The sequence below is a fragment of the Pteropus alecto genome, unplaced genomic scaffold (assembly GCF_000325575.1).
Source record: "Pteropus alecto unplaced genomic scaffold, ASM32557v1 scaffold11, whole genome shotgun sequence".
In the NCBI taxonomy this organism is placed as follows: domain Eukaryota; kingdom Metazoa; phylum Chordata; class Mammalia; order Chiroptera; family Pteropodidae; genus Pteropus; species Pteropus alecto.
Window position 1 is genome coordinate 1,581,279 of NW_006431956.1, and position 27,249 is coordinate 1,608,527.

Sequence of the window (27,249 nt, forward strand, 5' to 3'; positions counted from 1 at the left end):
CATCTGAACAACTGACAGGCGCATCTGAGTGTCCTTTAGGCTTCCAATTCCTTCTTCCCACACCTAACCCTTCGTGCTGACAGAGTAAGACGTTGAGGAAATAAGTTCATGAGGAACGTCTTTCACCGAGTCCTAAAGGATCCCCGCCAGCTCTTCGGTCAAATGGACAGCTCCTGTCCAGAAAATTACTAAGACAAGTAAACACGATTTATTCTTATGAAGACTTCAAGTTACGTCCAGGAGAAGGGAGAGCTCTCGTCCACAAATCTGCCTAAGTTCCTATCTCGACCCTTCGCGTTCTTGCTTTGAGCACGAGTGCTGTGATTTCACGAGAGGGAATGATTCAGAGAACTTAAGAAGCTACTAGTAATCCTTTGCCTTGCTGTCAATTTCTACACTGATGAATATGTTTCTCCTGAAACCCAAAAGCAATTAGATACTAGGCTAAGATTTACACACCCGACTTTCCACACAAGGCAAATTTCTCCTGCAGCGTTAAGAATCCCAAGGCAAATGTGAGCTTAGAGCTCTCCTCACACTGCTGACAAGCCCTTTGTTTGTCATCAAAATCCAAAATTACTCAAGGTATAAATGGATTTCCTGGCTGCTTCTCAAAATGCTGACAACAATAATACTCATAAAATACCATGTTACATGTCTATACGCCTGTCAAATTCAAATTCAACACAAATGCAAACACACGAGATACAGAACCAGGAAGTTTTTTCAATTAAAGCCCTTGAGTGACAGAAAAAGGAAATATAACCCCACAGCTTCATTTACTCAAGACTAACAGTGGTAGCTTAGATGAGGAAAAATCTCCGGAAATTTTAATAAAGCAAAGAGCCGAGTGTTTGCTTCTAATATACCCGTGAAATTGGCCAAAACGAAGATCAGCAACTTCTAGAAGAAATGGATATCTCTTCCTCGGCATCTTTAATTCCAGAAGAACCCAATGCTTTTGTTCTGCGGCTACCCACCGAAAGGTCGGTGAGGCCAGCAGGGGGCCGGCAGGGGACAATGGGGCGGAACGGATGAGGGACCTGGATGAGTAGATTTAACTGCTCGCATCCCCCTAAAAGCTGGGTGGCCTCGGACAAGTAGCTTGACCCCAGTCTCAATTTCCTCTGCCGTAAAAGGAAACATTCACACCAAACATCCGTCACATTTTAAGAATCAAAATAAATAACATAGCAGATGTAAAATCACCTCGCACATAGTAAACATTCAAGAATGGTTATTCTGTAAACACGGCGGTTAGTGCCCAGTTACGTATGTCGGAAACCATAACACCATGTTCCCTCCAATTAAGTTTGGGGAAAGTCACTTGAGAGTGCATTTGAAGCTAATTAAAATCTTTGCTGTGCCAGGAAAAAAAGCATGATGATTTTTCTCTCTTTGCTATTTCCAGATCCGAAGAGATTATATAATAATAAACATTTGGTTTGGATATTCGGATGGATATGGATGGGTGCAGGATGGATGGTTGGATGGATAGATGAATATATATGCATGTATGAATGGATGGACGGACAGAGACTCTGAAACCTCCTCGCAAGACCATCGAAAGCCCTAAAGAAAAAGGGAGGATATTACCACATTCCAATCGATTGTGCCTTTCATTTCTGAACCAGTGATCCCGAACTAGATCGGCTTCTACAATCCCCCCGCCCCCAACTTTCTCCTCTTAGAACGCTATTAATCGAGGTCTTGGGTTTCAGTCTCTGTAGAAAGTGCTCTAAAGTTGAAACTCTCAATATTCACATACTCGGATGTACAAGGTACGACAGAGCTCATACATTTTCCAGAGACACATCCAGAAAAATAGTACATCTTTTTTCTAAAACGATTCACAGTAGCCAAAAGCTTCAGCCCTTACCTGAAGGTGGGTCCATTCTGTATTTATTCTCTTGACACCAACCAACTGGTCGAAGTCTGTAATCCAAGTAAAACAACCACTGGTCATAGGATTCAGTGTCCTCCAATCCCACATAGCGAAGGCGTAATCTTCCTCCAACATTTCCAATCACACTAACTATCCAGTACTGAAAAGGACTCTGAGAATCCTGAAGTTCTAGTAAGGAATCAACTGTAATGAGGTCTATGGGGCCTTTCCCTCGCAGAGGCTGTTTAAACAGAAGCAAAACTCCTTATTTTAAACTTTATTTTAAGGTTCTCATGGAAACAGATGACAGCAGAAGATAATATTTTTTCACACCATCATCCAAGCTATTGGCAAACAGTCTGGTGTTTCCCCTCCACCCCCGACCCCATCCCTTCCGCAGCCCTCACCCCCTCCCCGCCCCTCACCTCCCACACACTTCCATGCACCCACCCACGACAACCAAAACATCGCAAGTCATAGAAAATGACAGTATGTGCTCGGTTCTCACCAAACAAATCACCCTTCCCAGATAAAACCGTGTTCGTTAGAAATGAGTCTGCTTTTAAGAGGGGTCACACCCAAATTTGCCTCGAGCTAGGAAAAAAAGTGGTAGCAAAATGTCCACTTTTCCAATAGACAGACAGATCGATCACGGGCCGACAGCGTGACGCCGGGACCCAAGGCACGCATCTCTCGATGGCCGCTGCGGGAATAAGCGAGACCTTCTCACGCTTCGATTGCGTGCGTAAAGCGTGACCATGTGCAGATGGCACGTTGGACACACGTTAATGATACCTGTCACGTTAGACTATCACATAAAGTGATGCCTACATCTCACCCGAGAGCTGGTTTAGAGAATGTATATAATTACTGCCTCATCTAAGCAACCCTCTTAGTATAAGTTGGCATATGAAAAGGGTGTTTGTTCGGCCAGCCTTGGAGGCAAATACGTTAAAAAAAAAACCTAACAGAGTAAGATAATTCGTCCTTTTGAAAGAGTGAACAACCATCATTTTGACTTGTTAACCAAACGATTAAATTAGTAGCCGTGAAGATAAACAAATACACCAGGCAAAATCTTCACAAAACCAAACCCGATAACCCAATATATTAGACAGTGGTGTTCAAAAAGTATCAGTCTTTTTTAAGACAAGCGAAATTTATGGTTAAGATTAAGAGAATAATGATACTGTCAAAATTTACACCATATGCTTTGTTATTCATTGTGTTTACCACTTTTTTCAGGGAAATTCTTCAGATGTGGAACTCAATATTTATGACAGAGTACACTCCGCTTCCTGTTCTATTATGTATAGTAAAATTACAATGTTTCATCCTAAAATTATTTTCAAATGAACCAGCAAGCTTTCAGAGTAAACTTTTTTCAGTACCTTAAAATTACCTTAATCATATTTAAATATGGTTAGCCATTTATCCTCTTATTTTCATGAGAGGTTAATTCGATTATTACTTAACACATGGGGTCACGTGTCCAGAATGGAACAGTTAATGAAACCATTTATCAACATACTCTGAGGCTATACTAGATCTTACGTACGCTAGGATGTCAACTACGCAAAACAGTTATTTTGTACGATTTTATTTACTTATGTTCACTAATATAGGATAGGATCGTGGGGAGATGTTCTAACACATTATCTAAAAATGTGTTCCTATAGGGACGAGTTTCTTGTGTATTGATTAGACCACACGTGAAGATCTTTCGATGCCATTAGAATCAGTAACCTAAGCGATTCAGGAAAAAAACAGGAAATTAGGCTCTTTAGAGGCAGACACCTGTGTGTACACATGTACCTGCAGAAGGAGATATGCAAAGGAGCCGTTAGTTTTGAGTTCAGGTAACTGTGTAACGACAATACGTACACCTTCCAGCAGGTTGGCGGGCGCCGTCCGGGACCCGGTCAAGTCACGGATGAGAAACTCCGTCCAGTCTGTGTACTTCTCTTTGATCGCTGGTAAGACAAAGGAGAGAAAGCATAGTTAGCAAAGCCGCGGAGCAGCAAATACACTTCAAACCACCGCGCTTTCCTGAAGACACGTGTTATTTCAACACTTCTCTCGATTCGAAGCGCCGCGCTCAAGTAAAGACTAAGTCTGCGACGACACGCCCGTCGACGAGGCGACGTCACGCCCACAGGTGCCTAGATGTAGCTGGGCATCAAGGAAATTCAAGGAAGCAAAACGTTCCTAAGTCTTACAGCCTGTTCAGAAACTTCCGTGACAGCGAAGATACGCCATGTAGGAGGTGACAAGAAAGAGATCGGCGAAGGCCAGAAGTCTCCCCGGTGGGAAGGTCAACCAGGCTCTGAGTTACGTGACAGGTTTACCCGGATAGAGAAGGGGGTGAGGAGTGTGTTTCAGACCGACAGGGATGGCGCCTGCTAGTGAGGATGGTGATGTGAGGAGGGACGTGGACGAGCACCGGGGTCGCCAGCCTGAGCACAGAACCCTGGGAAACGACGCCGGGGGCGCACAGCACCCCGAGGGGCAGCCCCGAGAGTCAGCCGAGGTGTTCAGTAAACAGGACACCTCTGCGTGTCACGAATCTGGCAACAGAAGAACAGTTGAACGGAAACGAGAGGCCAATGGCAGGAAAAAAGGTAGACGCTACTACGGGTAACTCAGTACCACAGTGACGGGGCCCGAAACCGTGGTGACAGCTCTGGGAATGAGGAAGGAATGCGTCGAAGACATCTTTTGGAAAAAGAAGTATCGGTACTGGGTATTTACCCCAAAGACTTGAAAAGCCATATCCGAAAAGATATGTGCACGCTAATGTGCATGGCAGCATTATTCACGGGGGCCAGGACATGAAAGCGACCCAAGTGTCCTAAGGCAGATGACTGGATAAAGAAGCCGTGGTGCATATATACAGTGGACTATGACTCAGCCACAAGAAGAGATGAAATGCTGCCATTTGCGACATGGATGGACCTCGAGATAATCATGCTAAGCGAAATAGCCCAGACGGAAAAAGTTGAAATCACGTGGTATCTCATATGTGGGATATAAACCTAAAAGCAACAAATCAGATAGAATGTCAAGAAGGAGATGGGGAGTGTTGGGGGGAGGTAGACGGGGTAAAGGAGGTCAAATATTTGGTGACAAAAAGAAATCTAACTATGGGAAGTGAACACACAGTGTAAATATATATATGCCTTACTGCTCAAGTGTACAGCTGAGACTTATTGGATTTCATTAACCAATGTCACCATAAAAAAATTAATTAATTAAAAAAAAAGAAAAGAAATATCAGACCTGGGGGCCAACAACTGAATACGAGTGCTTAGAACCCCAGACCTGAGTGCGTCCCCACTGTGGACCCCCACATCCGGGAAGGCCTTGAGCTTTCCCAGGGCACTACAGGGTTCATAAAACCTGCAGGAAGTGAGCAGCTGCCTCTGGTGTCCCAGACGCCCCTCTGCCCACACAGTGACTCCGACCTCAGGCCGCGTGACTCCGACCTCAGGCCACGTGACGAGCCAGTGAGCCTGGGCACTGCCTGGCTGCACCCAGGGCTTACTTAGCCTTTGTGAAAGGTTCAAGTCTCAGGTGGCATGCAAACGGTTCCAGAGTTTCAAAAGCTCAGCAGGCCATAACGGTCGGGTGGGGTGGGGTGGGGTGGGGTGGGGTAAGTGACATCATGGCTCAGGGTGGCTCTGGCTCCGTGGTGGGTTCTGCCACCAGTGGTTCTGTGACTCTGAGTAATTTATTCGGTTTCTCTCCTACTCTTTCCTCATCAATATGATGGTGCTAACAACATTTTGCTTATAAGATGCCATAAGGACCACAGACACCTATGTCCATAAAATATAACCATATATAAACCATATATAAACATGGGGCTGGACCACGGGGCGGGGGAGACACAGCCCGGGAAACGTTCTGATTACAGGCATCTTGTTAAACCCTGAGCAGCTCAGCCCCACACGGGACTGGGACTCCCACCCGTCTGGCACTCAAAATCCCAAGCCTGCGGGACCCCCTCTGCCGCAGCCCCCCGCCGCCCCCACGAGCTCGGGCAGTGTCCGAGCCTTGCTGGGCGGGCAGGCTAGCGGACACATTTTGCAATTTCCTTCCTGCGCTGGTCCCTCTTCAATTCTTCCTTGTTGTTGGTTTCTGTATTTTTTATTCCTTTACTATCGCCTCAGTGGGGCCTCTGGAGGAATAATGGAGAGATAAGAGAGCTCGATCCACAGAATCTCCTAGCTCACAGAGGACTGGAATTTGCAGCAAGACGGGAGGCGGCAGCAGCCCGTGACTTAGCAGGAAAATGTTTTTTAACGCCGACTTTTGCTAAAGAAAAGAAGAGGCTCAGTGGATTTTAAATTATAAATGGAAACACTTACACTTGCTATTAAGAATAAAAGGCTATAGCGTTCTTTCCCTTGGAGATTTTTAAAGGAGAGAATCTACGTTAATTTTTCATCAAGGGTTCAAATTAAATTGTTCCTACAGATGGAAAGAGAGATCGTAAAATGATTCAACAGGATCGATAAGCTCCTACTGTGTGCAATGGACCACTTGACACAGGACCGCGGTCCAAACGTATGGATAAAAGTATTCCTGTCCTTAACAATAAATGCAACCCGATAAAGGCAGACGGTGAAGAAAATGATAAAATAGATACATATGCACACATGCCTTAGCCCTCGTCATATCTAGATTAGAGAAGAAGTTTTCAATTCAACCTTCCAGGCTCTTGCAGTGGTATTAATGTACCTGCGTGATTAAAAAAGCAGTATCACGATTTTCCCCTGAAGAACAGGATTTAACAAAGACACTATCTAAGAATAGTTGGAAGCAAATGACAGAGACCTCTCAGAGTGAAGACATGAGGTTAAAACAGGAAAAATAAGTGGTACGAACCCCACTTAATTAAACATAATTAAACATTTCATATTCATGCCACACTCATTAACCCCTTGGTCGGTATTTATGCACGAAGGCCTTTGCCCCTTAACGCTCTACACGTCACTGAGAATTTTCCTCGGCGTTGGAAATGACAACGGGACAGTGACGTTTGCCTGAAATCAGCTCACTGTGGGGTCGCGTGTGACTTTTAATGGCAACGGCTGCACCGGGTGGGCGTGAGGATTGAATGAGAAAACAGAATATAAACTCCCCAGCACCTGTCACTGAGGGGTACGGTCTCGACGCTCGCAAAAGTGAAGCGTTCTTTGATAACGCAATCGATCATTTCCTCTCTAATGTGTTCGGATATTTGTATAACACGTTCAGTTTTCTTTCAGAAGAATATATGTGAAATGTCTCAAACTAACTTTTGATTGTAGGTGATCAATGTTTTGCAATCCAAATTTAACTTTGAATCAACCTGTAATCGGATCATGGGTACAGAGGGATAGCCATGGGTATAAAATCATACAGTTACTCTCTCACTAACTGAAAAAGTCACAATGGAAATAGAGACTCCTTCCAGCATATGATGGCGGTTTTTAGCTTTTGTCATGTCTTCGTTCCCCTTTCCCAATTTGGATATTGATGCTGATTCGGCCACCGCGATCGGATCTTGAAACACTGACAAACTGGTCCCCCCTCAATGACTTACGGAAAATAATCCCTGACATAAAGCATTCGTTTTTGGCCTCTATTCCTGTTTCCTCACGTGATTATAAAATCGATCTCCTGATATAGAACACAACAGGATACACTGTGTGCAAGGATCATTATTCTACGTTCGCTCGACGTTTTTTATGAGCACAGATCCACAGCGAATAGAGGATTCGCAGTGCTTACCTCAGGATGCATGTTTACACACATGGCTGTCTGTGCTCGTTTTCTAACTGATACCACTGTCGTTCCTGTGTTTCCTCCACATCCCAAGCCAACTCTGTTCTTGATGCTATGCACGAAAGCACGCAGAAACCAGAAAAACAGCACAGTTGAGACGGTAATCATAAAACTCAGCATTCTAACCAGATTTCGTCACACCGATCTGGCTTAGCGTTGTGCAACTTTACTTTTCATGGCTTAAGTTGCTCTTAGAATTCATGCGAGTTGTGTCTTAATGATTGTATTCTAATAAGCTCTTACTGTATCTTATTCCGCCTGTTTAAATAAGGCAAGTGCCTCGCTACATATCTATTTGCTGTAATGTGTTGTTGAGAGGATTTGGGGCAACTGCAAAATATTTTTTGGCCGGCTTCTCGGAATGGCATCCTGTGCCACCTAGAGGAGTATCAGCAAGGAGTGTCCTCATCAGGGACACACAAGAGATGAAGTGACACTCGCCTGAAGGTGCCACCCGCACCTCATGATTGCTCCCCTTCCTTAGAAACCACTCACTCTCAACCTCGATGTCCGGGTCCAGGGACTTTCTCACCCTCTGCCACCCCCTCCCGTTTCTGCCTCATTCTGCCTCCCCACCTGCGGCCCCTCAAACACTCGAGTAACTCGACTTAAAATTGCAGCATAAAAAAAAAAATCCTGGGGCCAAAGCATCAGCCTACAGGTTCTAGAACCACCTGTTCCTTTAATTTGAAACACTCCCTTGAACACTCTTTTCTGACAAGTTAATACCCTATTTCTTTGCTCTCCTCCAAAACCAAACTTAAGCAAAGGGGACTTAACTCCCCACCCACCATTCGACCCAGTCAGCTTCCTCCCCCACATCCACCAGGCCACTGGACCACATTGGTCATCAAAGACCCGCCCATATCCACGTCCTTGGCTATTTGACCCAACTGACCACTTCCTCCCTTACACAGTGTCCCCTCTGTGGGCCACCTGGACAGCAAATGGACATTCTTTCTTCCTTCTTCAGTCACGCCCTCTCAGTGCCCTTGACTTCCTCGTCTACTCGACTTCCGATGATTCGGGATGGCTTAGAAACTGGTCCAGGGCTCGTGCTCCTGTCTTCTCGCTCTGTGGTCTTTCCATCCACTCACATGACTTCAATAATTCCATGATACCAACAACTGCCAGCTCCTCTCCACAAACCGGACCTCTTTTCCGAGGCTGAGAATCACAGAGTCCACTGCCCGGTTGTCCGTGAGGTTTAGAATCATGACATTATGGGAATTCAGATTTCTTTCCTGGAAACTTAACTGTTCATATCCGTGTTTGTTTTTTATAGAGATGTCTTTTTTGTAAAAAAAAATATATACATATATATATATTGATTCGTAGGAGCTCTTTACATATGTTAAATATTTTTTGTTTGCTATAGCAAAGCTCTTCGTATGTGATATTCAGCATGAGCCTTTTATTTTATTTTTAGTTAAATTTATCGAGGTGACATTGGCTAATAAAATCATGTACGTTTCAAGTGTACAATTCGATAATACGTCATGTGTATACTGCACTGTACGTTCACCACTCAAAGTCAAATCTTCTTCTGCCACCATATATTTGACCCCCTTTACCCTTTCCTACCTCCCTCCCCTCACTCCCCGCTTCCCCACTGGTAACCACTAAGCTGTCGTCTGTGTCTCTGAGTTTTTGTTCGTGTGCTTTGTTCGTTCGTTGCTTTTAGATTTAGATCCCACGTGAGTGACACCACATGGTTCTCAACGTCTTCTGTCTGGTTCATTTCGCTCAGCGTGATAACCTCGAGACCCCGCGTCTTACGAGGCTACAATCAGCCTGAAAACAAAATCTGGTAAGGATAACATAAAAAGGAAACTACAGACCGATATTTCTGATGCACGCAGAACCATGAGCCTTTTACGAGGAGACGCAAGCTCGCGTCACTCAGCCCTGCATCCTGGAATGAGTGTCGAACTCCTCAGCCTGGCCCAGTGTCGAGCGTGACTGGGTCCTCTCCCCATTACGCTTCCCTTGGCTTTCTGTGAACTCTTTTTAAGGGCCCCATTACAGGCTCTCCACACCCTCTTCCTTCCATGTAGAGACACCTTCCCCCCGCCTCCCCCAGACAACAGCTCCCCATCTCCCCCATCGCTTCCTCCCTGATCACCCCTAACTTCCTATTCTCTCTATTGGACTCCCAAATTCTTTCCCTTCATAGACTTAATTACATGTCTGTACTCATTTATCTAATGACGGTCCTTGCCTGACTGTCCACACTATGAGGCTAGGAACCATCCACGTCCATTGTGTTACTACTGTGTGTCCAATACCTGTAACAACTGCACACAGTAGGTGTTCAACAAATTTTTGGCACAGGGAGGAAGGACTGGTAGGTTAGATATTTTTATAAATTGTTTCCGTGTCACTGATCTTTGGTTGAAACGGAACTTGTTGAATTCACTGGTACATGGCCCTTTCAATAAAACTCGATTTAACTCAAGAGCACACCACGACCATTCGCAAATAAACTGCCATCTTTTTATTTTGTTTGCCTTATCTTATTTATTTGTACGATGTACGTTATCACTGAAGATTTCAGTCTCAGCGCACATAACCCAGAAAGCCAGAGACCGTTCATTTAATTGAGTCGCCATTAAACATCTCGTGAGGCAGGATATGCCTCCAGAGTCCTCCATCTATCTGAGCGAGCACACAGTATCTGCCCACTGGGCTCCACAGACACTGCTCATTTGAGATGAAAGCATCACCTAGAAGTTAGAGAAATACAAAGGAGCTACTCATCCACACCTGATCCCCAAGAGACCAACCGCCTTCTCTAAAGGTACCCAGCTCCAGAACACTCGAGACCCACAAAACCAAAGCCATGCGGATGTCGACTCTTTCCAGCATTCTCCAGGCACAGCTCGCGTGCCCCTGCATCCTATCTTTAAGAGCCAAGAAGATAAACAGCCTCTAGAACTATTACAAGGAATTTAAAACCTTATCATTGTTCGCTGGCGAGAGATCTTTATCCGATAAAATATGGAATCTCTCTCGTTCCTGTACATTTACTCCAATTCTTGTCTAGCTAATGTCTCACTTTATAGACATTTCTGCTCTTGCTTTAAAAACATGGTCCCGCTTGTAAAGAATAGCCTTCCACAGAGTCAGCCTCTTGTTACTCTCCACTAGGAAAATTCCTACAGGTCTTTTATTAGCTCACACTGCAGCAAAACTGTCAAGACTCAATTGACATATCACAAGGGTCCAGGGCTCTAGGTTCAATGGAATAAGACAGTTGCTTGTTAAAGATTTTATTCTCACAGGCATCTCTCTCCCTCACACATACTTATTTTTTTTTCCCGTAAAGTTATTTTTGTTGCTACAGCAAACTAGCTTCCATTCAAATCTTCCCAATGTTCCCTCTAGGAGTGTGTTTTTAAAAGAAAGAAACCATTTTGCGTACGATTTACATAAACACACCCTTTGTATATATCTAATTATGTGAGTCGGCTTATTTTTTAACAGCTTTCACATTACTGTCTGTGATGGTTTACTTTCTGTGTCACCTTGGCTGGGCCACAGTGCCCAGATATTTGGTCAAATAGTACCCTGGACGTATCTGCAAAGATATGTTTGAATGTGATTCACATATACGTTGGTGGACTTTGAGTAAAGCAGATTGCTCACCCTCATATGAGTGGGCCTCGTCCAATCAGTTGAAGGCCTGAATGGAACAAAAGAATGACCTCCCAAAGCAAGAAAGAATTATGACAAAATCACAGAAGAGCTAAATAAGCGGAGAGACATTCCATGTTAATGGATAAAGATCCAATATCGCCGAGATGTCCGTTTTTCCGATCTCGATGTATCAGTTCGGTGCAAACCCAATCGAAATCCCAGCAAGTTATTTTATGGATAGCGACAAGCTGATTCTAAAGTTCATATGGAGGAGCAAAAGATCCAGAATAGCCAGCACGATCCTGAAGGGGAAGTTCAAAGTCGGGGGGCTGACGCTCGAATAGGTCAGTAGAACAGAGCAAAGAGCCCGGAGGTAGACGTAGGTGGGTGCTGTCAACTAACCTTTGATAAAGGAGCAAAGCAATGCAACGAAGCAAAAAATATTTTCAACAAGTGGTGCTGGAACCTGGACCCTGACATGTAAAAAATGAACCCACACACAGATTTTACGCAAAAATTACCCTTCTGGAAAAAAAATGACTCAAAATGTATCACAGAGCTAAACGTAAAACACAAAACTATAAAACTCCTAGAAGATAACACTAGGTGACTTTCGCGTATGGTGATGCCTTTTTAGGTACAATGCCAAGGCATGACCTATGAAAGAAATAATTGATAAGCTGGACGTCATTGAAATTAAAAAGACAAGCCACGGGAGAAAATATTTGCGAAAGACACATCTGATAAAGGACTGTTATCCAGAATATACAAAGAAATCTTAAAAATCAAGAAAATAAAAAAAAAAAAAGAAAAAGAAAACCACCCCCTGATTTTTTAAGAAGGCTAAAGACCTTAACAGACTCCTCACCAAAAAAAGACATACAGGTGGCAAAGAGCAAATGACAAAATGCTCCGTATCCTATGTCATCAGGGAAATGCAAATTAAAACGACGCTGAGATACCAGCTTCCACTAGCAGAGTGGGCAAAATCCAGAACGCGGTCAACACCAAATGCTGGCGAGGATGTGGAGCCACGGGAACGCTCACTCGCTGCTGGTGGGGATGCGGATGGTACAGCCACTTAGGAAGGCAGTCGGGTGGCTTCTTATGAAACTAAACTTATTCTTTCCATACACTCCAGCAACTACACTCCTTGGTATTTACTCAAAGGCATTGAAAACTTATCTCCACACACACACACACACAAAATTCTGCACATAGATATTTATTTACAGCACGACGTGACTCCTAACTGCCAAAACTCGGAAGCAACCAAGATGTCCTCTGGTAGGTGACGGATAAATAAACTGTGCTATATCCAGACAACGAAATATTATTCAGCACTAAAAAGAAATGAGCTATCAGGGCACAGAAAGACAGAAGAGAACATTAAATGCATGTTACAAGTCGAAGAAGTCAATCTGCAAAGGCTACTTCCTGTGTGATTCCAACTATATGACATTCTAGAAAAGGCAAAATGATGGCCCAGTAAAACGATCAGTGGTCGCTGGGCTCAGTGGGGAAAAGGGATACACAGGCAGAGAGCACAGGATGGTTAGGGCCGTGAAACTACTCTGGCTGATACTATAACAGCGGATACAAGTCATCGTGCGTTTGTCCAAACACACAGAATGCTCGGCACCAAAAGCGACCTTGATGTCAACTGTGGACTTGGGTGATGACGACGTGTCACCGCAGGTTCACGGAGAGTCACAAACGTACCACTCTGGTGGGGGTTGCTGGGGGAGGCCATGCGTGCATCGGGGCGGGGGTCTGGGGAAATCGCTATGCCTTCCTCTTAATCTTTCCATGAAGCTAACTCCAAGACTGCAGATTCCAGAAGGACGACATGCTCTATCTGATTGCTACTGTTTATCCTCATGCCTAGCACACAAGACCCGATGGATGTTCCCACACAGCTTTCAAAAGGGAAGCAATTTGGCCTCCCCTAACCTAACAGATATTACACACTACAGTTCTGATTAGAAAAAACATCTATTTGGTGTTCGTGACGCACCAAACACTGACAACTCAGTTAGTGCTTCCCCCAAAACACCCCAATCGACTCATTATTTGTATCCACAATCAACAAATAAGACTCAAAAGAGGTTTAGGCCAACATATAATCAGTTGGTAACAGATATGCTAAGAGTGTATTTGCAAACATATGTATGTATAATCAAGAGAACAAAATAGACACAAAACAAATTATTTCAGAAACCAGGACATAAACACAATTACTCAAGAAAACCTGAGACTCTAAGTCAGATTCTCAAATCTACCTCTTGTTGTCTTTAAAAGATTTATATCACTAAGTGAGCAGCACACTTTGAATAAATAACTTAAAATAAAAACTCCCAATCGCTACACTTCATGAAATGTTATTTCCCTTAGGGGGAAATTTTAAGAGTAATGCCTCGAGAACATACGTAACTGAAGATGACTTTTTTAACAGTGACACGGCTGATTAACATGCTAATTACGCTAATTAAAGGTACCTTTAAATATGCCACACGGAAAGTGGATTCACACCAAATATGAACGAGGAAAGAAACAGAATCATTCTCTGTAGGCATCCAACTTGGGATCTGACATTTTTGTGATATGCAGTGAAATCCCTCTTATTAAAGTGAAGCTCAAGAAAATTCAGAACGCGTTCTTCAAGGGCAGAGGCACGACTCATCCACAGTCTGGGCCGGTTGTGAGCATCGCAACCTGCAGGCATTCTGGAGGCAAAGCACAAACTCAGCGACCTCCTTGTCGTGCCTGCACGTGACACGTAACCCCAGACGTGGCTAAATGCTTTGAACCTGCCACATCTGTGAATACTAAGGAAGCACTAACTCTCTTCTACCAATCAATCCTATGAAAACACTGAGATTCTGTCTCTGAAACACTTAGAAGCAGAACGTCTGGGCAAAGCGATGACGCCAGAAAATATTCTCTTGCGCATAGGATTTATTGTCCAGTTATTGGGGGTTTCAACCCTATCCATCGCCACATTCCACCAGGATATTTTTGTTGACCCGTACATTTTTTTAAACATACTAGCGAAAAACTATTAATGACTTGCAATGTATTTTTTTTAATCAAAACACATTTTGCATGTCTAAATTACAACAGTCACTAGCAACTCAAAATTACATAAGTGGGGTGATATGTAAATTACAGGTCTGCAGACTAGAGGATAAGCCGAACCTGCAACCTCACCCCTCAGCAACGTCCGGCTCTGAGAACTCTCCATGGCAAAATTCACAGATCGAGTTCTCATCTGTCACATGCAAGGGCCAAGGCCACAACAGGTGCCATGGGACAGCTATTTGAAAGCAGGCAGGGCCAGGACCATGAACCAGGTGGGAACAGATTTGCAGACTACAAGGCACTGTGGAAAAGATTTCGTAGGTAGCAGGATAAGGCCGCCACCGACTTCCATATTGACTCATCCAACAGTCAGTCCGCAAACATAGACCGATCTGGCACGAGGAAGAGCCCTTGATATGCCAGGTCCCTCTCTCCTCAAGCATTCTTCACTCAGCGTGGGGACTGAACGCGTGTGTCTCCCCCAAGTTCTCGTGTTGTCAGCGATGCGACGGTACACGGTGGGTGGGGGGTGCTCTGGGAGGCGGTGAGGCCATGGCGTCGGACCCCCCGTGACGTGCCCAGGGCCCTCTCCAGCGGGACCCCAGAGAGCTCTCTCAGTTTTTCTGCCAGGTGAAGACACGACAGGAAGTTTGCCGCCGGCAACAGGAAGGGGGGCCTCACCGGAATACAGACACGCTGGCACCCCGATCTCGGATGCCTAGTCTCTGTCCATGAGCCACCAGGCTACGGTATTCCGTTCTAGCAGCCCAAGCTGACTGGGACACTCAGCTGCTGGGCCGTCAAGCCTCTTAGCCGACCCCGCTGGGCATCACCCACCTCACCGTGTGTCATTTAAGTGTCCTTTGCTGTTCTTTCTCAGCCCTTCGAACCGTAAGCATGGGGTGTCACCGCGCACGGTCCTAGGACACCCTCCCTGCCTACTACGCTCGACCCCTGACTGATTCCGTCCAGTCTCACGGCTTCGAATGGCAGCACTATGCTGACGCATCCGACGTCTCCAGCCAGGCGGGCCCCCCTGAACTCCAGACTCATACCCTCGACTTTCACCTTGAAACTCCCGCCAACGTCGCAACATGCACGTGGGAACGCTTCACGCCCCCTCGCGCCTGCCACAGGCCTCCCCAACCCTGCAAGGAGGGTGCCTCTAGGGACAAAAGCTTTGGAGTCGACCCGGCTCTGACTTGCTGCCTCCTCCCCTGCCCCGCCCCCAACGCACTTCGCGTCCAGCACCGACCCTGTCCACTCTGCCTTCAAACACGTCCAAACCCGATCTTCTCTCTTCTTGCCAAATCCGCAGCCTCCACCCAGACCCATGCCACTGTTGCCATGTCTCACCTTGACGCCATGTCTCCCCTTGATCGTCGCTAGTCTTCTCAGACTTTGTCCGCCCAACGGCGGGGCCAGAATGTAGAGCGCAGGTCATGACCGAGTCTGCTGCTCAGGACCCTCTGATGAAGACAAAGCCGAAGTCTCCACCATGGCCGACAGGGCCCTGCAAGCCACAGCTCTGGCCTCGCCTGCTGGCCCCCACTCTGCTGGCCCCCGCGTCGCCCCTCTATTACAGCAAGCACACCTGCCCAGGGCATTTCCTCTGCCAGGACGGTCTCCCGCCATCACACCTGGGGCTTGGCCCCGTCCTCCACTCAGTCAGGAGGACTTCTTGCCCCACACGCACACCATAGAAAACGACACCTCGTGGGCCACCGGCCGCCATCACTCCCTGTCCCATTCACCTCGCCGTCTCCTTCTCCGGAGCCCGTGTTCCCATGACCGATACTCTGTTGTCTATAACAGAGTGTCAGGTCCCCGAGAGCTGGACTCTGTCTCCCCACTGCTGTATCTCAAGCTCCTGGCACCGCCATATGGCATGTCCTGAACCAGGCTCCCCGAAAGTGAGCTGGCACCCCAGCCATGCCTCCTCTGTCCCATAAGAGTGCTCACCCTGCTTCCTTCCTAGGCTACTTGATGACAGGAGAGAATAACTAAATGGCCCTACAGCATCAAAGGGCAAAAACTTACCGGTTTAGAGTTGTTTTAACAATCGGGCTAAGAGTGGGGAACTTCGAGAGTCACCCCAGTATAGGCGTGAGGACTAGAACCCATCCTGACCGCAAGGACAGGGAGAGAGGGCGTAGGGACCATGAGACATTTTCAAAGGCCTCAGTATGGGCCCAGGGAGAGAGCGCCAAGTCGGGGAACATACATCCCGCTCAAAAACAGAACAAGACCTCTGGCAAGCTAATCTCACGCTTACCTTTGCCTCGTTACTCCCCTGTCAGGAGGCACCTCCATATTTCCAGCCTAAGTCTTCTTGACTACGGCATCTGCCTGCCTCCTTCTGTCTCCTCCCTTTTGAAAGGTCCCATAAAATCTCCGTCCGGGTAGTTCATCGTCCACTAATGATTCCACACGCCCTCCCTCGTCTCCTCATGCGGTTAAAAGATTTCAGTAATAAACTCAGTTCTTACGGTTTGAATCCGTCTTCAAATAATAAAAAAATCCGTCTTTTTAATAGGACCCCAAGTCACGGGTCCTTCCAGAGGAATGCTGTGAGAATTAATTACCACTCATTACTCAACCACACAGAGTTTAAAGACTGTTACTCCATAGGCTATGTAGCTGAGTGGGAGCTCATGGCTCTGCAGCTGGCCGTGACTTTGAACCTTGACCCTTGGGCTAGCCCAGGTGAAGTTCCTGAACACGACGAACAGGAGTTTTAATGACTATTCCAAACTCGGAGATACCTAGGCAATTGGCGGGCTTGATCTTTGTTGTTACGAGAAGGTCTAAGAAAAGCAATTCATTACATGGAGCATTCTACAGTGCTGGAAGCGTGATTCGAAACCGTAAGTCAGTGGGTTATGACAGAAAAACTTCTCAGAAAGAATAAAAATTAGGCATGCCTTTCCCTCCCCAGAGAAGGAAAGCTGAGCTGTCACAGTACCTAGAACAATAGCTGCCTTTGGTTTGCAAATAGCAGCAGTGACAGAGAGAGGCGTGTCTCAGTGGGTGTCCCTCCCTCCCTCCCTCCACCCCTCCCTTCTCCCCTCCCTCTCTCCCTCCCTCCCTCCCTCTCTGTCTTAAGATCTTTAGTAACTGAACAGGAAATTTCAAACAGGAAAGTCCCTAAGGTTTTGGTCTCTGATGCTTAAAACCAACCAACCGACCAACCAACCAACCAAAAACGCTATGATAGTATATCACAAAACATTTCAAAACAAATTGTATTTAAGATACGCTGCTCCTATAGCTGCTGAAAATTCGTTCTGAGTGCTTACTAGAAACTCTGCCTGCTTTATTACATAAACAGAACTCATTTGGACTATTGCACGTGGCAGTTCATTTTCAAGATTCAGCCGTAAACAGAGCCCGAACAAATTTCCTGAATTTTTCTACTGTCGATTACATGAGATCCAATTATGTCTGTATAAATGAAACTTTACAAGTAATCATTATTTTTAAGCAATGAAATGTAACAGATAGTAACTTATAGTTTTCTTTCTATTATCACTAAGACCATATTAGGTGAGATTTATTGTTGTTTAATAAAAGAAAAGTTATGTCAGCCTCGGAAGCAGCAATTAATCCATCAACTTCTGTGGGGCGAACAAACAATTCATGCCAGATAACTGGAAAGAAATAAATTTCCCGCTCATTTTGCAATCATTATTCGTTCCAACAGGAGAAGATGAGGCAAACCGAGATTTTTAAAAGAAAGGAGTGTATAATGTAACAGGCCCTTATTTAGACATTAGCCCTCACCTCCACCTTGAACTGGCTTGTCAAAAAAATCACAAGCTCTCGGCGATTTTTGTCACATCACCTCGTATCTCAACAACCCCAACACAATTAACTGCTGAGATTTAAAACCAGCCCCAAGTGGCATTAACCTAGAAACATCTCTTTCAGTAACCATCTCGAGTTACAAGTCTTGCTATTTTTAGAATATTTCTACATGAATTAAAAAAAAGGAAGAAAAGTTATCTTCAGTGCCATCATCTCAGGGTGACCTTATGAGCTTTTAAATAAACGTAGTCCCAGAAAAAGCTGGCCAGGAACCTGTCTCGTCTAACCGCAGTGGAAGGAATAGCAAGATTCCACGAGAACAGCGAGAATCAAGATGACTACATCCTCCTCTCATCCTCGGCCCTCCCGTCTGCACATCTCTGAGGGTCCAGGGGCCCTGGGGAGTCATCGCGAGATCCTGTTCCATGACATCTTCCTCCCGTTGAGAGACAGAGGGCCACAGACATGGCCCCTTTGCTGGGGGGCCCACGAGCCAGAAGAGCCAGGACAAAGCACGCATGCCCAGACTGGATGTTCTGAGGACACTCACAGTGAACACCCCACTCACAAACCAGTTTTGTCCCAACGGTCCCATAATAAACCCATTTCAGAACTGCCTAACGCATCCTGAGCAATAGCCATGCAACCAGGCCAGCCCGGGAGAGGCTACATGTCCAGTACGTACTGAAGAGTATCTGAACGGTGCCTAAGTACCAACCAAGCACCATCCATCATTAAAAATATTTTATGTCCATATATTTGTGTCGAAAATAAATTCAGGGGAGGAGACGGGGTGGAGGAGCTAGCAAAAACAATCGCTAAGGGCTGCCCAATTATTAAAACACACGATTCTAAGGAGAGTTGGAAAGAAATTAGCCTGCAGTGCTATCGACATTTGATATATTTCGTTTATTTACTAAACTGTAAGTACTGCAGATCAACTTAAAATTGATTCGTTTCCCAACTGACTTACGAAGCCTATGTGAGTTGATTAAAAAATTGATATTTTCATGAAGGTCGCTGAAATTTTTATCGAAATATAACTATGTCTTCACGTGATGAAGATGCAAATTACGACCAATGAGGGGTCAACGAGAAGCCACTGAAAAACCTGAGTCGATGACAATTTCGTGGACTGACTCCAAGGTTAGAGGGATACACAGGATGCTGTGTAACGAGGTGGGTGAACTGGGGTTCATGGGCCAAACCCTTCCCACCGCCCACCAACCAAGAATGCTTTTTACATGTGTAAATGGTTGAAAAAAAAAAAAATCAATAGTTCATGACATATGAAAATTACAAGAAATTCCAATTTTAGGGATCATCAATAAGTTTTACTGGAACACAGCCAAGCTCATTCATTTAGGGGTCACCTGTGGCTGCTCTTGGGTATGACAATGACCTAAGTTGCTCCATGTCTACACTGATGACTGCCGGCCTGGGGCAGAACACACGCTGACTCCCGCTGTGAGAACCCCAGGGGAAGCAGGTATTACGGGGCTGGGAAAGGGAGGGTCAGAAAAACCTTATGACTCGTTCCAATTAAAGAACAGTATTATTAGAACTGATAACAACCGTCTACTAATACTGACAAATGACAACTAAGGAAAAGAGAAAGCAATGTGACCGCTCCAGGCCTCTCTCATCCTGCAACTTCTCAGCTGCTAGACTGTCATCAAGAGCGTTGTCACATTGATTAAAGTTAAAAGGCCATGTGTCATTTTTATTAGGTATCAGGGGGAGGGGGGAGGAAGCTGGGGGCAATAACTAAAAGTACCGGCCCCACCTCCTCATCCTAAAGCACCTCTAATAATTATGAGTAGGGGATACAGCATACCCTAGGGCAAAAGTTCCTCGAGGTGTCATGATTTATATTAAAAATATGCTTGAAAATCTCACTTTCTACTTCATTACAAATCTATATGAGGTTTCATGTAACTTAAAAATAGTGCTTTAAATTATTTATTATCTTCCGAAGCTGAAGCTCAGGAAGATGGGTGATGACTGTATTATACCTTTGAACACGACTGTCACCCGGTTTTGTCCTGCTGGCGAAATCCAGCAGCTTAAGAAGAGCCGTCTGCTTCCCTTTAAAAACCGACTTACACACTCAAAAAATAATTACAAATAACTATTCGCAAAAGTTTGGAAAAGATAACCAGACGGTTGCATTGCAGACGACTGAAAATGCTTTCTTTTAAAAGCAAGAGTTAAATGTACTGATGAACCGGCGAAAAGTAAAAGAATATTCAGAACTCAAAAATTAACTGAAAGCAAGAACCCAGCGGGGCGAAGCTGAGCGGGAAGCCACCGTTTCCTCTGGGGACTGTGGTCCAGCCCATGGGGACAGGACCACGCCCAGGGCAGACTCTAGCGAGTCTCTCCCTGTGCAGCTGAGACCCAAGTCACACACGTCCGAGGCGACACCCGAAGTGGAGGGGTGAACTGGAAACACCCAGCTTGCCCAGGGCCTGCAAGAGAGCCGCCTTCAGCAGAGCCTCGGCCCTGAGTGTCAGGATCCGGTGAGTGCATGGGCGAGGAAACACCCACACGCGGTCTCGACCACAAGCCAGCCCATCCCAACGGCCCAGTGGCACAAACCCCCTCAAGCTGAAAATTAATCGAAGCGGGTTATCTGCTCACGGGTGCCCGACGGAAGCCAACACAAACCTTTACTGGAAGACTCCATCTTCAAGCCAGCATTTAAAGAAATCTCATAGATAAAGTTCTCAGGAAAATTTTTTAAAAAGACAAACAAACTTACTATCAATAATCACTACTAAACAATAGTGATCATCGTTATTATTTTTACTAGTCTCACAACAGGAAATACTGGTTAAGAGCTTACAAGAACCGGTCACCATTCAGTGATGCCAGGTGTTCATTCGCCTGGTTAGTCCTCAGTAAAGTCACAAAGGCAGCACCCGTACCGCTTCTACTGACCAGTCAGGAAAGAGACAAGAAATACACAAGATATACAAGGGCCATCGGCAAAATCCATTAGACGGGGAAAAAAAAAAAATCAGACCTTAAAGATTTCAGATATTCCTGGCGTTAAGTATACTTAATATGTTTAAGGAACTAGAAGAAGAAATTCAGATTGTACAAGACACAGTAGCAACAACAACAAAACCTCCATAAAAACGATCAAGACAATCAGGAAAAAATAGAAAGTTTATAAATTAAAGAGACAATGATTTTTTTTAAAAAAATCCAGAGCCAGGTTAGCAGCAGATTAGCGAGCTGAAGACAAAACATGCAGTAGAAGACGGGTCCAAAGAAATGAAACAGAAAGCAACGTGGACGAAAAGATGGAAATCCGAAAGAAAAATTCAGACACGTGGAGGACTAGGCCTACGACGAGTCTGTCTGGAGTGCAAAAAAGATGAAGGAGAGAACGAAGAAGGTGGACATCGGAGGGTAACACGACAAAAATATTCAGAATCGCTAGCAGACGATAACCCACAACCTCCAGAAGCCCAGCAGAACTCAATCAAAATAAATGTTTAAAAAAATCTAATAAATACAAAGAAATCTGTGTTTAGAAACATAGTGGAACACCCAAAACAAAGAGACTCTTACGAGGAACCAGAGGGCAAAAGCCTGATTCTCTTTCACAGGAATGACAATTAGTTGGACACGTGAATTCTGAGCAGTTAAAGCCAAAGAGACTGGCCGGGTATTGTCAGGAGTGACTGGCCGGGTATTTTCAGGGCGCTGCCACAAAGCACCTGTCCACCCGGCATCACAGACACAGCCAAAATAGTTTTCAATAGCCTGGAAAAAAATGGAGACCTTTTGAGACAAGAAGAAAAACTGAGTTTCTCTACGACGGGCCCCTACGACAGGAAACCGTGAAGGATGCATTTCGTATGGAAGGAAAGTGATCTCAAAGGAAAAATCTAAGAGGTAAGAATGAATTACAAGAAAATAAAGTGGTAAATACATGAAAAGATATAAATGAACCTTGCTTGGCACATCCCTATGAGGCTGGTAGAGTTCTCCCTGGGGGAGGCGGGGGGGGTGGAATTATATATATATATTTAACTCTAATTTCAAAAAATTAAATCCCATGACACTATCTGGGTAATTATACACAGGATGAAAGTGTTCCTAGACCATCAGACACCTGAATCGCTAAGAACATAATGGCCTTCTTTGCACTTAACGAGATGACTGTTGAGCTCAACATTTCAGTGGCTTTTTCTTGGTAGTTCATCTTTCACTGTGACATTCAGGGGGCTGGACTCTCCTTGGCCCCCTAACAGATTCTCCCATTGACGGCCACTCGTAATTTTTCTATTTGCACATCCACCTGCTAAGAATGTGAAGTGATTTCTAAAAGAGAATTTGGCTAATAAATCCATCACGTCCTGCAGGAGCGACGAACCCACCTGGGTTTGTCTTGATTGACTCGCAGCTCTACCAGCCGTCACTCAGCTGCACGGAGCGATAAACCATCTCCCCACAAGCCCCGTGATTAATCACCACCCTTCACTGAAAGTCGATATCCTACTCACGTCATGTTGACAAGAAAAATTTGGCCATAAGGAATGGCTTTGCTTTCTCTAGGCTGAAGAAATATAAATTACAATCAGATTATGTAGATAAAATACATGAGCTAAATTTGTCGGCGGTAACTACACTTGTCACTGCACTTTTTAATGCCTCTTAAAAAGGATTTATGTGGCTGCTAGAGCGAGCGGACAGCTGAAGAAAGGCTGTACAGAGACTTCTGAAAAGCTCGTTTGTAACTGGTGCGAATTAACTTCTTTTCGCCATAGAAACCGTTAGCTCGAACCTTTCCGTTTTCCTAGCCCAGAGTTTGTTTATTAAAACCGCTCATCGAAGCTGGATGATGACCCTTAAGGCATGACTCACGAGCAAACGGCATCGTCTCTTTCCGGCCGCTGCACATCAACTACAGAAGTCTGCTCTGGTCTCAAGAGGCCACGGCCACTGTCCCAAGCAGCCACCTCCTCCTAGAGACCAGTACAGGACTTGGGGAAGCCAGGAGACCATCGCGATCTGCACATTCACGGGACCTGGAGGACAACGGAGCAGCTAAGATTGAACAGAGAGAACGGAACTGTGGGGGCCGGAAGTAAAACAGATGAAATGGAGCAAAGAGAATGTGCGAACCCAGAAATTTGGGCCCTGGATCCTACATCCTGGACTGCGGGCCAAAAGGAGCCTCGTGGTTCACAGACTCGGGGGGCTTCGGCTACACACACCTAGACACCCACCCGTAATTAGCAAATGAGGAGACGGGGACCTGCTGTCACACGCCTGTCCTCAGCCCGACGGTCTGCTGAGTTTACAGCCCATGGCTGATGACTCCAGGAGGGGCCGTCAACCTGGCAGGATGGTACTGACTGCACCTCACACAGGAGAAAGTCAGGCTGGGCTTATTTTTCCCCGTGGTTAATTACAAAGCTCTGGCCGTGGGGATTTTAATGACTTGCCGGGGAAACGGGTTATGTAATCGAAGCTCAGAAGAAGACAGGCAGCCTCCACGTGACAAGGCGGGAAATGTCACAGACTTAGGGAAATTTGGGGGACGCTCCCAAGTTTGGCCGTGTCAAATGGCTGAGGTTGGAGGACGCAGAGTGCCCCGCCCCGCTTCGGGACACTCCACGAAAGAAACGAAAACTGCTGAATTCCGTTCCCAGATAAGGAGCAACCGTTCACGCCTTCTACCCGCACGGGGCAGAACCGCACAGCGTAGAGTCGTTAAGAAATGAATTCGAAATGCAGCGAGTGCGAGACAGCCGTTCTCACCGCAGCCCCGTGGATGATCCAAGCGGAGGGCAGATGCTGGACGCTGACTGCATCCGTGCGGGGACCCCGCCTCCTGCCCAGAGCGATGGAGAAGAGGTGGCCGAGGTCTCAGGATAGTGCGTACGGCAGGTAAGGCCTCGGCTTCCTCGCTTACGCAGTAATTTAAAACATCGCCACGAGAAACATCCTTCTGGAAACAGACTAATCCCTAGAAAAATGCACCTCTTTCTACAGCTCATTCCGAGGAGGACGTTTGAAGCCGAAGACTGACTTCTGCTTTTTACGTTCTATACCTGCCCACTGTTCTCATTCTTATGACTTGGGTCATTTTTTAAAAGTCATGTAAAGTTCAGTTGTGCCCCCCCTGAAATTATTACACAGATTCCTACAGACACGTGTCAGGACATCTAGTAAAAGCCTCATGTGGACTCACTCACTGTCTGTCCGTTAGGTTTTATCCTTAATTCCAAAACTAATATTTAGCTTCGATATTAAAAAATAAGGACAAGTTCTCAAAACGAGAGGCAGATCACACAGGGCTGATGCAAATAGAACGACATGAGCAGCGGTAGCAGTGCCATTGGCTCGGTTGCAAAAGCTTCACCCGCTAGCCTCTTCGCGGTGAAGGAAAAATCCACAAACCATAAACAGCGACAAGCCTCCAGCTGCCTCACTGCTTGGCACACCCGTGATGCCGAGCCCCTAGGCACCCACGCCAGGCACGGAAGGGAGCCTTCCAAAGAATGAACAAGCACTGCCCCAAGGCTGTGTCACCTTCGGGATTTACACCTCAAGCTCTCTTGGTATTAAGACGTGACTTTATCATCCCAGCCGCTCTTTGAAAAGCGAGGGGCTGTGTCCTCAACGATGCCAAAGAGCTGGACCCAACCTGCCGGTCCAGCGAAGTAAAAAGCCATGATGCACTGGGACGGTGCGTTTCACGTGGCACCTTGACTGGGACCCCGGGCGTGCAGACATTGGGTCCAAAAACCTTTTTCTGGGTATGTCAGTGCAAAGTTCTGGATTTCGACACAGGAATTTTGGGGGGACGCAAATCGGCTCACAAAACACGAGGATGCTTCTAAGGGTAGGCACTGTGTTGTGAAATGTGTGTGTCGTGTGTGTGTGTGTGTGCGTGGCCGCGTGCGTGTACGCGTGTGCTGAGTCACAGTCAGGAACGTCCCAAAGTCGCTCATCTGCTAGATGGATGTCAGTCAGTCTGATGTCAGCATCTGATAATCCGACCTCTACTTTGACAGTCAGGGTCACTGGAAATTTATCCCTTTTCTTCCTCTTAACCGCTCGAAAGTTCTCCCTTATAAGGCCCTCAGATTCTAGCTGTCAAGGTCAAACGAAACTTTCCTTCGGGGAAGAAAGGCAGCTTGTATGCTCTCCCGTTCTCTTTCCATTCTCACGGTATTAAAGATCCATATTTTAATGCTTATGACCTGGTTATACGTATCGGAGGGGTCTTTGTTGTTTCGGGTACCCGACCCCTGCCTTGAAAACGACAGCTCTAGAAGCTATCGCTCCTATCGCTAAGAATGTACAATTTTTAAGTCTTTATCCTAAGATATAGCTATTAAGCAGAGTACTGCTAGGAATACATACGTGGCTCCCCCCCCCCAAAAAAAAAGTTAACCATTTCAGGATCGAACGGGGCGAGACATTGACGCGAAGGATCGGCAGTTACTGGACGTTTTGTCCCCAAAAAGCAGCCTCGCACTTGGAAAACACAGAACGCGCGGCATTGACGAGCCAAAGCTCTGTAAACACAAGAAACGCCACCGCCCACCCAGGCCGTGACGGGGCCGGCCTCTGGCCGACGGAGCCGGCGGCCTCGGAGCAAGGCTGCCAGCACAGCACGCTAGCGGGGAGCTTAAGCACACGGGAGTGAGCGGGTACAGTCGTGAGAACAAAATGAAACGATACCCTGAGTTAGTGGCCAAGCCGACATTGTCAGCAGAGGAGAACGTCGAAGGTCAGGCTCCTCGGCGAAATGAAGCCGCTTTTGGACAATAGCAATGGGTGTATCAAAAGCGCATCGAATGTTAGGTTTCGCATTCTATTCAATTAATTAAGGAGATGCATGAAGGCTCCGGATGAGAATGAGGTGGCAGATAAAACTGTATCTCTGCATGAAAAAGACACTTGATTTTGGCATAAATGCCTGAGGATCGACGAGTTAGTCACGGAACGCCGCAAAGCAGCACCAGCCTAACCATGACTGGTTGGCATAATATTACAAAAACACGTGCCATTTCCAGAAAAAAAAAAAAAAAAGTGTTTTTTTTTTTCCCCCTGAGACTTACAACAATCACAGAATAGATGAGAATTATTTCAACATAAGCGTATACTGGTCAGTGTCTGACCATCAAACACTGGGTATAACTCCAGGAAGATGAACCCACGATTAGCAAATTCACGGGGATACGGCGGCATTCTGGCCCCTCACTGATCTACTCTGCCTAAAAAAGTGTCTCAATCTTTTTTTTCCCATTCTCGTCCCCCTAAAAAACTCTTTTAGACATTTTTTTTTCCCAAATCACCCCTCATGAAATTCTTTAGGTATGATATGTGTATCTGTGAGTCACGCATTTAAAAAGTCTGATTTTTTTTCATCCGCTTAGAAATGCCTGAATCCCTAGGACAGCCACCGGCCGAGGTCTCAGGTTTGGAGCAGGCAGAAGTTTGACACAACGGCTCTGTTAAACACGTCTTGAGCCATAAACTGACATATCATTCCAAGAATATCTAGTCAATCTACAGCCATAAAAAAGTTCCCGTCTTCACATCCCGACATCCTGGGCTGGGGGAGAGGAAGATACATTGCATGTCAGATGATGATAAACGCTCGAAAAAGAAATAAATCGGCCAGGGTGGGCCAGATTATACTGGTGCACTGAAAAGGTGACGTTTTAGCAGAGACTTCAAGGAAGTGAGAGGAAGCAGTGCGATTATCCGGGGGAAGGGGGTCCCAGGCAGAAGGGACAGCCCGTGCAAAGGCCCCGGGGTGTGAATGAGCCTGGCATATCGGCGCAATGGCGAAGAAGCCGAACCACCTGGAACAGGGTCAGAAAGATGAGTCGTGGAAGCTGAAACCGGAGAGGACGTGAGGCAGACGACCCTCGGTGGGCTCCTTAACCACGTGCACGGGAAAACGTTTTCCGCCGTGTCTCGCTGAATCTGCAGGTGGCTTTAGGCAGTATGGACATCTGACGACA

The 27,249-nt window shown here is 46.0% G+C and overlaps 1 protein-coding gene across 1 annotated transcript in view; it reads right to left on the reverse strand.

Annotated features, from left to right (window-relative positions):
• The window catches only part of SFMBT2 (Scm like with four mbt domains 2), a 158,512-nt gene that overhangs the window by 92,048 nt on the left and 39,215 nt on the right, over positions 1-27,249 (reverse strand). The window contains exons 4-5 of the mRNA XM_006906953.3: positions 3,770-3,858; positions 1,880-2,126 (exon numbers count right to left, since the gene is read on the reverse strand). Of these exons, the coding sequence (XP_006907015.1) occupies positions 1,880-2,126; positions 3,770-3,858 (336 nt within the window). The remainder of the gene's footprint in view (positions 1-1,879; positions 2,127-3,769; positions 3,859-27,249) is intronic.